Source organism: Salarias fasciatus, chromosome 3, assembly GCF_902148845.1.
Source record: "Salarias fasciatus chromosome 3, fSalaFa1.1, whole genome shotgun sequence".
In the NCBI taxonomy this organism is placed as follows: Eukaryota; Metazoa; Chordata; class Actinopteri; order Blenniiformes; family Blenniidae; genus Salarias; species Salarias fasciatus.
The window spans coordinates 5,699,004-5,717,624 of record NC_043747.1 but is presented as its reverse complement, the minus strand read 5'-3'; the positions used below and the strand labels follow the sequence as shown (position 1 = coordinate 5,717,624).

The 18,621-nt window shown below is 43.5% G+C and overlaps 1 protein-coding gene across 7 annotated transcripts in view; it reads right to left on the bottom strand.

Moving 5' to 3' along the window:
• The window catches only part of nrxn2b (neurexin 2b), a 686,522-nt gene that overhangs the window by 531,842 nt on the left and 136,059 nt on the right, over positions 1–18,621 (bottom strand). For all 7 annotated transcript variants that reach the window (XM_030088531.1, XM_030088536.1, XM_030088533.1 and 4 more), the window contains one exon: positions 2,006–2,023. In XM_030088531.1, the coding sequence (XP_029944391.1) occupies positions 2,006–2,023 (18 nt within the window). The remainder of the gene's footprint in view (positions 1–2,005; positions 2,024–18,621) is intronic.

The following is an 18,621-nucleotide window of genomic DNA, read 5'->3' as shown; positions in this document are numbered from 1 at the left end:
TGCCAGCACGTGCAGATCGTCTGAGCGGCTCATCCAGTCTGATGAGAATCAATAAATGAAGGAATGAAAGTAGAAGAGTGAGACGGAGACATTAAAGAAGACTTATTAATCAGTGCATCCATCATGCACCTAACATGTTACTAGTCCTGAGAAGAAGTGAGTAGAAATGACAGCCACAGAGCTGCTGTCTTCCCTGATTCCTGCTCAATGAATCCACTTCAATTTAGCTACACTGATATGGTACCAGGTACAACACAGCCAGTTTATGTCTTTTAAGAAGTGCTAACTTTCAGATTTTAGAGCATCTTCCTCCCTCTAATCGGTCATAAGGCAGTCCCCCACAATGTTTCATCGCAGCATCACAACACCGCAGCTCGTTGTGCTTTATGAAACTGCCCTAACTGAGAGAGATTTACAGAGAGAAGCAACAAGTTTTAAAATGCCAACGACACAGAAAAAGACAAAAGTGCATATAACAACTACCTCACAGCAAAAAAAACCCAATAAAGTATCTGTATTAATTCATATACAATCTAATGTAAAGAGAGAAAAGCCTGTAATGTTTTTGGCCCTCGCGTCCTCGGGGAGAACGCGATTAAACTCCTACATCTGAACTTTGGCGCCACTGTTCTGAATTAATGCGTCCACAGTGAAAATATACAGCAGTGAAATTACAAACTCAGACACGGTGGGACGGCGGCTTCCTCCTGAACCGAAACCACGACGAGCCGAGTGAGAACCCGTTAGTATCTCCAAAGCAAAACTGAATTATCTCTTTCTTTCTTTCTTTCTTTTTTTTTTTTTTTTTGTGCCCGGTGGTTTTAATGAAGATGAAACTCAATTTACACTGGCCCTCCCAGATCCAAATTTTAATTACTTTCTCTTCCTTTTCCCCTCTCTTGATCTTGACTCTGGCGGCTTGTTGTGAGGAGAAAAGTAGGTGCGGTGTTGAAATACCCCCCCCTTCCTCCGACCGAAGCCTGAGGTCCCTACCTGGCTCTCCGAGCCGCCGCTGTCACACAAAAACGCCGCATTAGTATTCAGGCGGCGTCAGACGTCTCTGGGCCGAACGCTCGCCGGACCAGCCTTGACAGGCCGGCGCACGCTAACATCTATTTATGTGTACAGATCGGGAGGCACTGCTTGAATTATCACCGCGCAGCGCTCGCGGCGGCACAGATACACGAGCGAGCGAGAACCTTTCCCGCCGCCACCGCGGGAGGCGAGGCGCGTCTTTTTTTTCCCCTCATTACATGCAACACGTTGGGCTGCGCTGTAGATTACTGCTGAAAGTTCATAATGCATCGTGGGTACTGCGGCGAGACAAAGCTAATTATTAGGAGGCGAGTGATAACACTGACACATCACTGAGGCAAGAGTTTGAGGCCGCCGCGAAGCGCCGCCAGCAACTTTCCAGCCGCCGTCTTCCCGCGGTTTGAGCGAGTTGCTGATACGTCCCATTAGTCTGTCCGTCGGATCGTTCCTCGCTCGGGCGGCGCCGACGCTAAATAACGCGCCGACAGAAAGCCGGCGCGCTGCGACGTGTCAGCAGAAAGAGACGGAGCCGTCGTTCACGTCTCAGTAAACAGGCCACGGCGCTTTGAGGCCCCGAAAACACAAACAAACACAACGCTAAAGACGGCCCCTCCAGAACGGCCCGGTCACGATGAGGAACCAGAACAACGCGCTGCTCAGGCTCAACCAAGCAACCATCTAAACTCCCATCAGCACCAGATTTCAATTTGGTTTCTGAAACTGGCAAAATTCGACTGACAGCCTCATAGAAATCCACGTCCTTCACAACGCAAGGCAAACAACGGCAGAAGTGAAAAGCTGCAATGCGTCGTGGGCCGGCGAAAAGCTGCAACGTCAGCAAGGAAAACAGCTCAACAAGTTTCAAACGCCGTCTTCAGAATCCGAGGAGACGGCCGGAGATCTGCTTGCGTGCGTGAAATTGCCCACACCCTGCCCGACACGTGACAGAAATGAGAGAAATCAGACTTACCGACTTGAGAGGAGTCACCTGCAAGAGAGGAAACAGAGAGAGACAGAAGAGAAGGTGGATAAGTTAAAGGGTCAAAACAAAATGTCAGCGTTTCTGCACAAAAAAGCAAAGATCACACGGCAAAATGGCACAAAATGCCATTAACATCAGGTTTGTGCACAAAAGAGGCTCCACAAACGAACCTCAACACAAAGCTGCTCATCCTGCTGGAGGAAAACAAGGATTTCATCTGGCGGGTTTCTTCATAAGACAAGTCTTAAAGGTCAGGAAGGATCCTTTTGGGCAGAAAGCTAGAATCTTGGCTGTGTAAACAACTGATCATGGAAGTCAGTCTTATTGCAGAGTTCATTAAATAAACCTTTCGATAGATGTTTTTATGTTCGTATAAGTTGTAAAACTCCATGTTAGCCAGTTTTGTACTTTTTTTTTCTCAGCTGTTGCATCTTTGCTGAGGATGCTTCGTAGTTATCATGAAGGAACATAATTCACATCATTTATCAAACCAAACTATACAGTGTGGAGCTTCACACCTTATATTTTCCCGTCTTATCCCAGCTAATTCAGAAAGAAAAGTCATAGATATAATATGGAGAACATTTTTTAAAACTACCTCAAAGCAAACAAATACAACTCTGTAGTCCTCAATGAAGACATGTTGAAATAATCATCAGGATTATATGATAATGAAGCTGTACATGGATGTCACTGCTGTAGCTCACCCATCGGGAGCAGTTTGGGGTTCAGTGCGTTGCTCATGGACACCCTGACATATGGAAATGCAGGAATCGAAACTGGAATATTCTAATTGAGCAAAACCACCATATATGTATGAGAGCTGAAGTCAAGTAACTGCGTTGTGACGTCAAGCTAGCATAATAGTTAGCGATTTAATGGAGCTATTTCAGTGTGGAAGGTGTTCAAAGACTAATGACAAGAACCTGGATCAGAACTACAGGTCGACCACTTGGAGCAAGTCGGACACAGTGAAAAAAAAAGGAGAAAAAAATAGGTTAATTTTAATGTAAAGACCATCTTCCTCGTCAGGAGTGAATACACAGGGTAACAGGTTGACTCATCCAAGATGGCCGTCGTGCTAAAACGTCAGGTTCAATTACTGCCTTCATCTAGTGAGGAGGAGCTCCATATGTGATGCGGATCCTTGTCTGTTGTTGAAACGATGCCACAGCCGAAGGTGCTGATGATGTTGAGATTGTTTATTTCACCCAACGTAATCCCAAAGTGAAGAACAAAATGAGGAGCTCCAAACTATTTACAATATGTACAAAAGAACAGGGGGGGAAAAAAAAAGGAAATTCTTGAAAAGATATTGGTCTCTCCGTTACCTTCTGTGTAACCATGCGAACCAAATGCTTGCCAGCTCCCACTCTCTGTCAGTCAGTAGGAAGTCTGGCTCTCTCTCTCTCCACAGGTGGAGGTGGGCCTCCTTTTAACACCACAGGCCCCTCCCCTCAGGTAATTAACCACAGAAATAGAGTTTTCTTTCACAAAACATACTAAATCCCCATACTAAATTCATGGTAATTTGTTCAGACATACACAGAAACAAACAGTCGAACCACTGCATCTCAAAATAGGTCCGAAACAAAAAAAAAATTATTTTCATGCCGAACTTTGCACCTTTCAGTGACGTCATCATGACGTCACCTCCGGGTTTCCCCATCTGACGGCTATAAACAGGAAGTGAACACGGCGCTCGGTTTGACTGTGGGAGGATGTGAATGGGACATGAAAACTGGTAAAAAAAGTTTGCAGGGTGAAAGATTATGGCAGGAGGATGATTTGGCAGTGGTCGAGTGTGCACCCACGACTACTGCGGTCCATAACAATGGCCAAATATGCGGGGAACGGAACAGACGAACAGGGAACAGACACAGGTGAGTGTTAATGTGCGTTTTAATGAGCTCCAGCGCTGCGCCGCGGCCACCGTCAGAGTGACTCCGTCACAATCTACTTAGACTTTTCTCCTCATTCATGACGGCGATTCGATGGCGGTTGGTGTGTTGAAGCCGGTGCCTTCAGGACTGCATCTCACACATGCAGTCTCTACATTTGTAGAATCATCACCCGAAATGTCCGACCTGACGACACTGATGTCCATGTATTCATCAGCAGCCAGATCTTTCAGCACGACTGACCAATGGCAGACGAGATTCGCCAGCGAGACACGCATTTTCAACAGAGGCTTCTGGGTATCATTAAAAACACACAGCACTATTGATTTTCTGCCACATACTGAACCGGTCCCCCACTGCACCTTTCAACCGCCGAATAGTCTCCAGTCAGAAGACGGTTAAAGCGAGAGGCAGAGATGGAGCGAAAAGAGGAATAAAAGCAATCCGCAGCACCGCCCCAACCCCTGGATCCTCTCCGACGCCCAAAGAAGCACATGCATTATTTCTATCTGAGGCATCGATCTGCACCGTGGGGTCAAATTCCCAATTAAAGATTACAACTGCTGCACCGGTTAGCAGGTAATAAGTGTTACAGCCAGTATACAGTAAGTGTTCGGATCAATGCGGGAGCGAACACACATCAGACGAACTGTTTGGAGGCAAGACTTATTATTCTAGAGCCAGGGAGGAGGCGCAGACGTACACACAGGTCCGGCTTCTGCCACACACACACACACACACGCTTCGGTTGATTTTCACAGCAGTCTTTTACAGTTTCAGGTGGAATGATTTGATTAAAAGATTAAAATTATTAAAAACAAACAAAAAAAAGATTTAATGTTAAAATGAAAAAAAAAAAGACTGACTGGTGTAAAAGTTGAACATTTTGTGAAACAGCGAGCTCCCTGAGCTCTGTTTACATGACGATGTTTTCAAGTGAAGGTGGAAAACTTTCACAAAAACAAGGCTTTAGAAAGTTTTATCCTGTAAACCGGAGCTGAATGTTCCTTAAACTAGAGAGCATGTTGCAAAAACCATTAACGAACTAATAATATAATGCATGAAGTGGAGCTTTATGATCATACTGTACTTGAAATTGTTCCCAATATAGAACGTGATTCGAAGTAATTGCTGTTTTTCAATGCATAAATAATCTTAATGTTTTAAGGCAGTAGTAATTATATTTATTCTCTATGGCTGCATAGAATTTAATGTTTTAAAAGCTTTTGCTTTTCTTGATCGATTTAATTTCGTGTCGTCCTCTCAGCACTGGATCAATATTGTGTTGATTGTGTTAAAATATTGGTACCGGGTTCCTTTGAAATTTGTTCGTGGTAATCAATTAACAAAAGAAATCACATTTATTGAGAAGCTCATTTGAAATGTAAACCGGAGTTGCAGTCAGCTGGCGGTTGGCGTTTCCTCCAGACAGCGCGGTCCAGGACAGGCTGTCGTCCACGCTGGCGAGAGGTTCGGCGATCTGTGTGGCGGAGAGCAGGAGAGCTCTTCAGTCCCAACACATGGAGGACGGCGGCAGCCCCGGCCAGACAGATGGAGCCTGCTGGGTGGAGGAGTGTGTGATCTTGAGGTCCGGGCACGAGAGCTGACACCGAGCTTAAGCGCCGGCGTTAGCGGATGAAGGCGACCTCGGGGAAAACACGCCAGAGGAATGCGCTAAATCAATACCCGTCCGTCTCCAAGGCCGTGTTTGTTCACAACCCGGATTCTGACGCGGGCGTCCGGACCGAGCAAACCGCGCTCTCCAACACGAGGTCCGGCGCCGAGGCGGCGGCCGGCGCAGCACCGGGCAGGGACAGCCCCGTGAAGAGATAGTTACGCCGGCGGAGCTCATCCATCATGTCTTCCCACCACAAGAGAAACAGAGACGCCGCTGTGCTGTGGACGAATATGACGTTAAGGCAGCCATCTTCACCGAGCGGGACGTGCAGGAGGAGCAGGAGGAGGAGGGGGGTTAGCGTTGCTTTTTGAGAGAATATATCATTCCTCCAGGCTCAGGGTGCCCAGGGGCAGAGCTATAAAGTCTCTAGTGACCCCTGCAGTATAGTAAATAACCCCATCTGGATGGAAGGCAACAGCATGGCGCTCGTGAAAGGATTTCATGAGGAAAACACAGCGAGGCCAGAGCTGGTGAGCTGGAGCCACTTTCCCCACACACTCTTTGCACTGCATGATACCCTTCATTACACCTAACAATGCATGGGGCTTTTGTGTCTGCGCGTGTGTGTGTGTGTGTGGCCGCAGAGCCATCGGAGAAAGAAAGCATTTTGGGAAATGACTGCTGACCACCCTTCTATGATTTTTTTTTTCTTTTTTTCCTTCTTCTTTTTATTCCCAGCAACTGAGTCTGGAAGCTGAAAAGCAGTGACCCCTGTCTGCTGTCGATTTACTTTCCATTTCTTAGCATGCTCTCTTCGCCACGCTCTCTCTCTCTCCCTCTCTCTCTCCGAACGCCGCTTGGCTGTCAAAGCTTTCATGCTTGCAAGCGTGGAGTGAGAGAGGGCGAGAGAGAGAGAGAGAGGACTGTCTGAGGGAAACAGAAGCAGAATAACAACAAGGAAACCAGATGTGACTGAGATTAGCAAACCATGCTGCTTCACATCTGAGCTTCCTGATGATAAAAGGCAAAAAACAAAAAAGAGACGGATAAATAAAAGCACTTAAGAGGAAAAGAAGACTGAAATGACTGTGCTGTAACCACGAGACGGCAGAATAATAGAGGTCAACCGGCGGCTGTGCACCACTGCTAGCTCTCTTTAACGTATTAAGAGCCTTATTAAACCATTTCACTGGTATGAATAAGACGAGCTGAACTTGGTGCAAAGAGCGTGTGATCTATGGCTGAAGGGATGACACGGAGGGTTTTTTTTTTTCCTTTCATTCCCAATATTTGAGAGGAAATCGTGCAAATCAGCAGGATTTCTACAGATGGAAAAGATGTGCAGGGAAGAATTGCTAAAGCTCGAGCTACTTTTTCCAGCACTGATTTTGTTGATTTCAATGATTTTTATTTTTAAGGTTCATTAAAACAGATGTTTTCAATCATCTAAGACAAATTCAGACATGATAAGTTAAAATACAAGGCCATGCTTCAAGACACAATATTTCACTATTTTTATTTCAAAAGTATTTTGCATCAACGAAATTTTTGTCTTGTTTAATGAACGAGGAACTGACAAGGAAAAGTAGAATTCTACCATCTAATCACTTGTAAACACAGGTTTAGAGATACTGACAGAAACCCAGCAGATTACATGAAAACACGAATGATAAATGGATAATCGCGCATCTTTTGTGTCATTATCACGACCAGTACTTTACAAAAATCAGAATAAAATTTTCTGCCAACATCTATAAATATTTATCAAATGGCATACATATAGTATATATATATGTATATATGTATATATATATATATAGAGATATAGTATAAATTACATTTAATTGTATATACGTTGACACGTTTTATGTTATATCAGTAAATATGTACATTTTTTTTTGTTTTTATTTACCAGTTTGACGGTTTTAAGGGTCACTTTGAGTTTGAATATTTGAGTATTTTTATATTATTTATCCATCTGCTCATGCAATCCCATGTTTTTCACTTGTGGTGATAATTATATCTAACATTCAGCTTATGCTAGTTAGTCAGCCAGCTTTGATTTTTATAAATAAATTGAAATAGAAAGAAATTGGAAGACTCAAAGAGAAGACTTTTTTTTTTTTTTTGTTCGCTTTTCAGACTCCATATTAGACATCCAACATGGTTTTACAATCCAGAACTCCACATTGGGGGTGTGACAGAGATCACAGCGGGGGGGCTTTGGCAGCTCTGGGACTGTCGACCAATTCTACACATGTTCAATAAAAGCAGAGAAGCTTTCGAGTCTGGATCAGACCTTGAAAACAGCACTTTGCTCACATTTTAAAGGCTGCTGTCTTTTTTTATGTTCATGCGTCTCTGCGAGCGTTGGGCTTCGTTTTAATGACGGAACCACTGTTTTAAGTCATTAAAGAGGGAAAAGTATGGAGGAAAGTAAGAGTGTGTGTCGCTGTGATGTAGTTCAGCTAATTATCCTGCTGTTAGCCAGCCCTGCCATGCTTCTCCTGGCCATCTTCAGCTATCATTAGGTGTGCTCCAATGTGCTTTTGGAGTCATTTTTAAGATATTTCACAACGAGTTCAGCTCCCTGAAATATCTCCACATCTTGGGAAATAACTTGACGCAATCATCACTTCATGCATCATGAAATATGGATTAGAAAGTTTAATGCTGAGGATATATTCTGCGAATTATTCTATGGTCTAGACACATTTTTTAGCTTGCATTTTATGGAAGTCCATGTGCAGAAGCTTAAATCGCTTTATTAACGTCACATCACTGTCTCATGCACACTTTAAACAGCTGTTTTTATGGTCTGTAAGTACAAAGAAATCACACATTTTTGGAGAAATTTTGACCTTGTTCCTCATCAGACAATGAGAGAGTCTAGTGAAAATATTAAAATCTCTCCCCAGTGGCTGGTTAAAGCAAAAAGTCCATCCATCCATTCAAATGGGTCAACCTTAAATACTTTATGGTTTTATTTGGTCATTTTTTTCTGCATTTATGTACTTCACCTGTAACCTATTTTATTTATGAAGTGCCAATTTATGAAGGTACAATCACAGCTACTTAGTTGGAAATAGGAGGTGAAACATGACTAAAAGCTGTCAAACCTTAGGTACAACCAATGAAATAACATTCAAATGAAGTGTCGAGTGATTGTTGTAAGAATTTACAGAAAGAATCTGAAGTTCATTTACGGTATTTAAATTTTTTTCTAACAAGCCTTAGATATTCATATTTATGATGAAAGAGTTATATGATACATTCTAAATTTAAATATCTAAACATAATTAAAGATATACTTACAATGGGGTTTTTACAACCGTGACAAATATCCTTTCGCACTTCTGCTACTGTGGTTTTATGTTGTGTTGTTTTTATATGTATATGTATGTTGATGTAGCACTTTGCACTTTACCCAAGACAAATTTCCCACTGGGACAAAAAATCTATCTATCGATCGATCGATCGTACAACAAAACTGTCAAATTTCATCAAGACTAAAATTAGGACTAAAACTAAAACTAATTTCCACAGACTAAATTTTAACTAAAACAAAACTAAATTAAAAAACTAAAATGTGGCTTTAACTAAATCAAGTCTTTGGTGAGTGACTAAGACGAAAATGAAATGAAAAATTCATGTCAAAATTAACACTGCTGTCTGTGAACGGAGATCACTGACTACTGTGGCTACAAATGAGCAGTCAGACAACAAGACTCTAAAGCAACGACAGACTGTTCAGTGAGGTGAAAAAGAAGGCCAAAGTCACAGCTAAGGGCTGTTAGATCAGCAAACTGAACAGACAAAATGTTACATTGGTACAGTATATTACAGAGGAGGCTGTCTGTGGTGTAATGGCGCCGAATGGAAATAATGCAGGAGGAACATGCAAATATGTACATATCTACCTATAACCTGAACTGGATGACTTTAAATACAGAAAATGTCCTGGTCTGAAAACAGTGAAGATTTAAAGGCTTTTTCTTGACAACCTATAACTAAAACTGAAGATAAACATTAGTGACAGAAACAACTAGGTCATCAGCAAATAGTGATAAAATTTCAAATTACCACAATGAATGGCGAACATGCTGAAGTGTGAAAGCTTGACTAAACAGTGTAATTTATGTTTTCAGAGCTGTCACTTCTTCTAAGACATGCATATGTGAAGCCAGACGGTGGGGTGGGAGGCCACGACGTAAACAGCGCTTCACAAAATCAACCAATTCAGTAGAACACTTTCACCTGGCACAGCCTCCGCCTGAAGTGTTTCTCAGTAAATACCACCAATCCTTCCCTGTGAAGCATCGTGCAGCGTGAGTCCTACTATAAAAGTCTGACAATACTGTGTCAGTGGCAGCTACCCTGTGGTCGGCAAAGTATGGAAATAGGAGCGATGATTGTGCATTTTCTGAAACCCTAAGAGACTGTGGGCAAAAAAAAATCTATAATGCGTACTCTCTCACAGGGGTGACATCCCTACTGCTGGAATTACTTGGTGCTTATTTTCTACAACACTGAACAAACAAGGGAGAAAATGCTGGCCTTCTGCCTTGATCAGGGTCCTATTACCCGTGGCTTTCACCTAATAAGCTAAATAGATAGAAACAGTTGGCCGTTCGCTCCAGTGTGCTCCTTTACAAGGAATAAAATGACCAGAAATCCGATTTGAAGAGGTTTACAGACAGTGACCACCTGTGCACAGTTTACATTATTAAAATAGCTCTGAGGCAACCCAAGGAAGCTCCTGTTCAAAGCCAAACATGATGGTACTGTGGGAAGAAGCGGCTCTGAAGTGATTATGACCACTGGGTGAAATGTGAATCCAACCAATAGGAGCTTTGTTTCACCCATCATTAAAAGGTTGTGTAGAAAAGTGTGACAATATGCAATGAAACACTCTTTATTATGTCTTTCTATACATGTATTTCAACCAATACGGTATTATAGCTGTGAATAAGGGATGAATGGATGGATGGATGGATGAGCAAGGTGAATTTGTACACCTCAAGGTTGCCGGTTTAATTGTTCTACAAATTGCTAATCTGCTCAGTTTGTCCCCACACAATCATGTGGAGAGTTTCCAGGGAAATGCTGAGAGAAAAGGAAATGCTCAGCGAGCGGCAGTTTCTCGGTGAAGATGCTCGGCTGGTGTCAGAGGTCAGAGCAGAGCGGTCAGGCTGATTGCAGATGAAAGAAAGGCAATGAATGACAATTGGTTTACAAGCAGGTTCCCACTCAAGAGCGTCTCTTGACACGCAACATGCTGAACCTTGGAGTGAATTGGATGGGCTGGTCTCTGCTGTGGGCTCGAAACTCGAAACTGAGGCAGCAAATCACACAGACCCACCAAAACTGGGCCATTAAAAGTTAGAAAATCCTCACCTATGTGCCAAAATTTGTTGAAAACAACATGACAACCACCTGGTTTGTCTTAACAGTGGTGGTGTCTGTTGACCTTTTTTAGTCGGGGCAATACATCACATCTACTATATTCTTGTAGCTACTTTCTTCAAAACGTCGTACATCACAAAGTCCATCGTCTCAACATATCTCAGACGAAGGTTCTCCAGCACCTGTTTGAATGTCTGAATCGTTGATGAAGGCAGACAGGAATCTGAAAGCAGGGTAAACCCGCTGCGGTACTAACTGATGTGGCCAGGCAACAGCAGATCCCACTTTAACTACATGCCTTCATTATTATTGATGCCTCATTGTGGTAATTTAGGGAACACAGAAAATGAATCAGGGTCGCCTCAACAGCACAACTCTGTCTGGGTTTGAAATCTTCCGAAGACAACATTATTTTTCAAATAACCTTGTCATACAGTAAATTGCATTCATGATTTTATGGTTCTGTCCTTTTTCTTTCCACATGTGTTTGATGGATGTGTCCGTACCTTCTGTCAGTCATCAGGGAGCCTAATCCAACATCAGCCGTTTCATTACCTTCAGAGAAATCACCTAACCCAAAGGTTCTCTTCATGTGAAATGAAAAGAAAAAAAGAGGAAAAGAAATGGGTGGATTGAATATCTATCTATCATTCTATATTTATTCCGATGCTTGGAGGCTGAAAATAAACGGTGTAATGACAGCTCACCACGGGGACTTCTCAGGAGTGCGACAAGTGTCACTCAGCAAGACGGAAAACTGCGACTTGGCATGAAGATTTTCATTTGGAAGCACTTTGCTGAAAAGTCATGTTGCTGTGGCGGCTTTACAAAACACTTCCGAAATAGCGTTTCATTCTTAACGGGGCAAAAAATAAAGCAGAGAATCTGATGACTCTCCGAATCCGTTGCTCGCACCGTCAAAGATAAATCTCTAATTAGGCAGAAACAGCCATTCACATCATGGAAGGTCAGTGTTTTTAAAGGTGAGACAGGCGGAGCGTGCATCAAACTTGCTCACTTTGCAAAAAAAAAAAAAAACCCTGACAACTCACAGTGATAATGAAAAATGCTGTCTGTACTACAAACATGTCATTACGCCCAAACAAAGCCGGCTAATTTGAGCAATAAGGCGTAACAACAAAAGACGCTGGATGCTCGTATCAACAGGAGCGACGCGCACAAAAAGCCCCGTTTGAATAAAGTGATATGACTCACGGTGTTATTCTGAGCTGATCGCCGACAACAAACACACAACCCAAAAGGGCAGTCTATTTGTGTGAGCATGCAATTTGCCACGCTTCATACTGGCTCTTAGTAAACCAGTTCATCAGGCAAAGAGACCCGGGGTCACGCCGACAAGTCTCAGCAGGAATCAAACCCACCTGAATGGTACTAGCAGGCAGGAGGCACGGAGGGTGCCTGGATCTCTTATTTTTAGTCAAATCTCAGAGAATTGGGGGGTAGTCTCGTTTCTCTAGAGATGGAACGACAGGCCCTGAACATCCTGATGGGAGGTCTGCTCTAAACCTGACCCCAAGACAGTTAAAGAAGAACAAGCTGGGGATGTGCGGAGATCCGGCCAACAAGGAAACAGCTCAAATATCAAAAACACATCGACAAGTGAAGCTCTCTTGTTCTCTGACCATCAGGGGCTCAAGTCAAATGAAATCCTGACCGTGTCAAGAGTTTCAGCATGGTCGGGACTTCGGTACCTTACGCTGGATTTCAGTTCGAATGAGAATCTTAGAAAATGTGATAAAGTATTGAAGAGGTTTGAGAGACAGCCTCACATGGCTGTCAACCTGCCGGCCTCTCATTACCATTCTCCGTGCCTCTCTGTGTTGACTGGTTTCTCCCAAGGCAGGGCTTGTCAGCGTTCCCGGCTCTCGCTCTGCTGCTTGTCTGCTTGTGAGAAACCAACACCTGGTTAAAGCTTTGAGGCAAACAGCGCGCTGCTCACAGGCCAGGCCATCAACAATTTAGCTTTCTTTTACTTCTTTTGACAGAACAGTGAAAGAAACATACGTTGAATTTATCATAGGGGCGTCTCTGTCCCTCACTCTCTCCTCCATCATCTTCCTTCCTCGTCTTGTGCTTTTGGAGTTTAGACTGATTGATGTGTTTATCTGAGAGTCTCCCAGCATGCAGTGCCTGCCTCCATCAAGCATCAAAAGACACTGGAGAGTATAAACAACCAGAATAGCCACTTGAAAATCACAACGCAGGATTACATAAACCCAAAGAACAACTTAAAGGATGTGAAATGACAGAAATGTGCTTTATTTGTATGAAGCAAAATGGCATAAACCCCCCACCCAGGAAGAACATGCAGGTTTGTGCAGAGCAGGTTGAACAAACCGCTGTTTGCTGTGAGCAGGTGGAAAAACTCCATGTACTGTTGCCACCCTGACGAGGAAAACAAGAGAGAGCCGGAGACTGCAAATCACCCCAAAGACAAAAAAGCCACTGTGACAAGGCTGGAACCTGGAACAGGACCAGCTCACTGGAGGTTTTGTTTTTTTGTATGCTCACTGTGTCCAATCGCTAATTCTTCAGGAAATATCTCAAGCGAATTGTGTCCAGTGGCTCAGGAGCAGCTTGAATTCCATTTAATTAGGGGAAAATCTCAGTCTCTAATGACGTTTGAGAACTGCATTTGCAGCTCGTCTGGAGTGAATTTAGAACCAAGCGGGTGGAGTGTGTGTTCTCCACGTACACACAAACCCAGTTTGATTCTTGATTCACAACGATTCCACCTGGAAAGAGCAAGACTAAGAAGGTCTCCCAAAAAACTGAGATGGAAAAACAAACCGCGCAAGTGCCAAATTCGGAAATGTCATGTCCATCATTTTGAGGCATTACTGATATCTGACAGGTGGCGTCAAGGTGAAAAAGTAAGGAGTTTTTTTTTTTTTTTTTTTTTTACTTTACCATTTCAGCCCAACTATAAAAATTCATTTTCATCTATTTTTTTTTTTTGGTCTTTCTTTTTTAATCCAGCTGCATTCCACGGGAAGCAGCAGAAAGCTGGGTTGCCTGGAAACAGCGACACAGCTGAGCGACCGGGCCGGCTCGACGGCTGGAGTGGTTTTCTTGGGAACCGGCACTACGGACCCTCGTGTGAGCTGGAGTGGCTCTCCCACGAGAAAATACTGTCTGATGGTCACAACTGTCATCAGAGGGCTGCTTGAGAGGGGCGAGGGGGGGGGGGGGGGAGTCGCACTGGTTAAGCTCGTGGGCAAAAGAGGGTGAAAAATAATGGATCCTCTTGAAGTATGGAAGTTTGAAGTCACACTGTGGAGAACAAATGAGTATAATGCACCTAAAGGTTTAGATAACAGGCTATTTCTTTTCATTTTTTTTCCATGTTTTGTCCGAAGTGGACACACATAAGAGTGTGTGTGTGTTTAAAAGTGTGTGCCTGAAAGTGGGACACATTTTATGAGCACGCCTGTGACCTTGAGGGTGCTCCCCTGTGATATGACAAGGTACCTCGTCGTTATGGGTTAGCGCTTCAAGGTAGCGCTTGACCAATGGTTTACACACACATTTACGCCCCCCCCTCCACTCCTCCCTACCTCCACCCCCCCCCCCCCCCCCCCCCCCCCCCTCTGATCCTCTTCTCCACGTGTGTCTGCACATCTCTTTCCTGGACCTGAGTCCTCGCTCTAATCCTCGGGACTGGATGCTGATGCTGCAGCCTGCTAATTCACCAAATCCCCCTCCGCCGTCCCCGACCCACACCTCCCCTCTGGAGTCAAGTGCTCCTTGACACCGCGCACGCCGGCAGGCGTCCGTCCGGGCGCGGCGAGGGCACGCGCCAACACGCCACGCAAATGAAATCCCTCTAACTATTGCCTTCGCGTCCGGGGCTCCACGTCCTCGCCTCTTTTTTCAAGGTTTCTGAATGCTGGAGCACCGGCGCCTTCAGCCAGCAGCGGCTTACGTCTGCCTGCCTTCCCCATAATGAGCTCCTTTTTACGTCTCTATTCTGAAAACTGTCAGCGGAAAGCATCCACATTTGATCGCTGATTTTCATTAAACGCTTTGTTTCGAGGATTTTTTTTTTTTTTTTTTTTTTCCTGCACAAAACACTAAAGTGCTCCCCGGCTGGCCATTAAGGAGGCCCCTCAAGAACAATGCGTAATTTTAGCCTGCCACCCAAACTGTCTGCGGTGTCAGTTAAGAGCGAAGCGTTGAAGGCTAAATGCTGGGATATGGACTGAAATGTTTTTCACTCCGAGAAATTGAAGATAGCAACCGATGAAGAATGATAAAATTGGATTTCTTTGTTTTTCTTCGCCCCTTGATTTATCAACCTCTCTGCATTAAAATGTGAGTCTCAGCTTTTGAGATGCTGTTTTCTATCAAAGGACAGACAAAAAAAAAAAAGGATAATGACATTATTTTTAGTGTACAAAGGCTAATTAATTTAAGTACTGAATATGTACATCAAACATAGGAAGCTAACGCTCTCGCGGCGTTCCCACATTGTCTTTTCCACTGCTTTGACTCTGTTGGATGTGTCACATCTGTGTGATAAACACATCTAATTATCCCCTCGGCTTGAAATAGCCCACCTTTCTCTGCTGCTTGTCTGAAACCAGCGAGTGAAGAGAGCTGGTTCCAGCGCTGACAGACGCTTTTTAAGGGTTCCTGAAAGCATCCGACTGCCCGTAAAACAAAAAAAAAAAAACACTGTAGCTGATTAGTCTGAAACAAAGAACCAATAAAGTGCTGAGGAGATAAAAGTTAATGTAAAGGATTCGACTCATCTCCACACGAGGGTGAAATAATGACTTGGAGAACTCATCGACGGCTCTCAGTCCAACAAAGCAGCAACATTTCAGAGCGCTGCGCCGCTTTGTGCGGGGTTAAGAAGAGGACTTTGTAATCGCCGGAGTGGCCCGGCGATCAAGGCCGACTCTCTGTTCCTTCACGATTAGTGTGCTTGTTCTGTTGGATGTGATTAGACTGATGCCGTAATGCTCCGCCCGGGTTAATGGTCTGTGCTTACTGTTGCCGAGCCCCACTGCTTGATTAAATTATTCACTTAATATTAGTATTAGTTGATTAATCTACCAATTAATTGCTCGGGTCAGAGTGATTGTAGCTGGGACTTGGTGCAGCAGCTGACTAACTCGTGGTGGAGTTATTTGACACTGACTCAGACACGACGTTCTTACTGCGACTTTTTTCATGAGACGTGTTCTCAGTAACAGGACACAGTGTAGATTTCAGCTAGAATCCGTTTCCAAAACTGTTCCATCGCTCATTGTTAGAACAGCTGCTGCTCCCAACTCACAACACCATCTAGTGGAATGGAGTGGTATTACAAGACCGGAGGAGCAGCTCTGTTTCTGGACTGAAGTTACAAAATAATACTAAAAACATCCGCTTGTGGTATTATTACAATGACAACATGACATTTAACAACCTTTTGGCTACATTTTCTGTATGTAGTTAAATATTTAACAGTTTAAAAAACTCTCCTTCGACCCCACAGTCAGTAGCTGGCAGATATTTTCTGATTTCTTCACAAACTTTCCAGTAGGACTGTGATTTGCTTCAGGGCTTTGTGAACTGCTCTGGCAGAGGATCACTGTTAAAACCAGAATGGTGCATTAAATGACACCGCTCACAGTGTGCGTCTTCTGCTCTAATCACCCTGGTTGTTCCACTGTGATCACCATGTTGCAAAAAGCTTCTTCTCACGTCAGAGTTCTTTCCGGAACATCAATTAGCATTAATGCTTGCTGGCTTTCAGGTTTGCTGACGGCAGAAGAAAGGTCTTCTTTTGATCCTGGAGTGGGTCCTCGAAGCGTTGAGTTGTTTTTTTACACACCATTATCCTCCTATACCGTGACGCCCGGGGTACAGAGAGCGACACCAGGCTGCGGAGCACAGCCCTGAAGAATGGACTCCAGTCTCTGCTGGTTAAAAACATCGTAAAACTTACTGCTTTAATCACAACATTTAGTTTTTATTCTGACTTTAAAGGTCTTCAGAGTTTTTTTAAGTTCATGTAAAAAGTGGAGGGGTATATGAAGAGGAGAGTGAGTGTCAGGGTCAAATACAGGCACTGAGAGTGTTTTGTTGGAGCGTTAGTTGTTTTGAATGGAGGAAGGCTCTGTGGTCGAGCTCCAACCAGACCAAAGCCTCATCTACATTTGTAAATACTTTATTTTATTCCTGTGCTTTTCAACCTTGCCGGTATTTTTGTCACTGGTGGTGAAATAAACACCGTGTTATTTAAAGGTGCTGTAGGCAGAATTTTGCTAGTCAATGCTAATTTTTCTGTGTTTTCTTTGGATTAAATGTTAGAGTATCCATTGACAATCCTTTAGGAGTGTAGCATAATTGCACTACCGCGAGGGCGCAACGTTAACATCTGTCTCTGTTCTGAGCTGAAAAGGAATCTCGACAGCTCCAGGTATCTTTGACCAATCAGAAGAGCCCATGAGGCTCTAACCGTGATTGGTTGAGGGGTGTTCGTCGCACGTTCTTGTGGGAGGGGCTTAACTTGTGTGAGGGCGTGATGTCAGAGAAAACAGGACAGGATTGGCTGTGCTGGGTTTCAAATCGCCATCTTAGATGGGTCAAATCGCCATCTTGTTGTTAAGATGTGGAATCCTGCCTAAAGCACCTTTAACAGTTCAATTCAACTACATTACAATTTTTGAGGCATTCTTTAAGAAATTTCTCTCTGTGATTAGCGTAGTATATTTATTCTATTCTGTTATATTCTATTGTATTTTATTTTATAACATCAAAATTATCCGAAAAATGCTGGAAAAGGATGATGAAAAATCACAAAAATGACTATTTTAGTGATTAAAAGCTGCAGACCCCTGATTCAAGCAGCTCTGATCTGGTATTTGTGGGACTGATTCTGGTCATCTCATGTATATTCAATCAGAAATATTTTTTGCATCTGAAAATGAAGGTTTGCACATCATTTCAGAGTTTCTCATTTTGCCATCATGTAAAAAAAAAAAAAAAGATCTGCACAAGAAATTCAACTTTGAATTGTAGAATCTGCAGAAAAGGGTGAAAATGAAGTTCCTTTGCAAACATTGTATTTCCTGCAGACTTTTAGGGGAAGCAGAGTTTCAACATGGATCGAGGCGGGAGTCCGTCCGCGACGCAGGTGGGCTATAATTTATGATACTGTGGGAAATGAAGTTCACATTTAGTGTCAGGAGTTTATTGACTGTTGCAATTGTCTTACTATCAAACCGCCAAACATTCATTTACAGATGCAAAACATGTGTGACTCAATATTGAGCCGATAATCTCAGGAGATAATTAAATAGTTCCCACATCAAATCAAATCAAATCTAATCAAATCTTATTTATGGAGCACTTTCCATTCAAGCGCGCAGCTCAAAGCGCTTCACAAGTTAAAATACAGTCGGTGTACATGAGGAGTCGTCGTAAGAGTGTCATCTAAAATGACAACCGTTGCTTTATTTCTGCCGGGAAAAATGTGAAATGGGCTGCATCGCCGCGTTGTCGTGGGAGAGGCAGTCTTGATTTAATGCAAAGTGGATTCCATTGACATCTTAATTGGCCAAAGTGTTGGTGGAAACCATCAGGGTTTTCCGAAAACTCTCCTCTTCACATAGCTGCTTCATATGAAACCGTCACATCACTGACACAAACAGCTTTTACTTTCC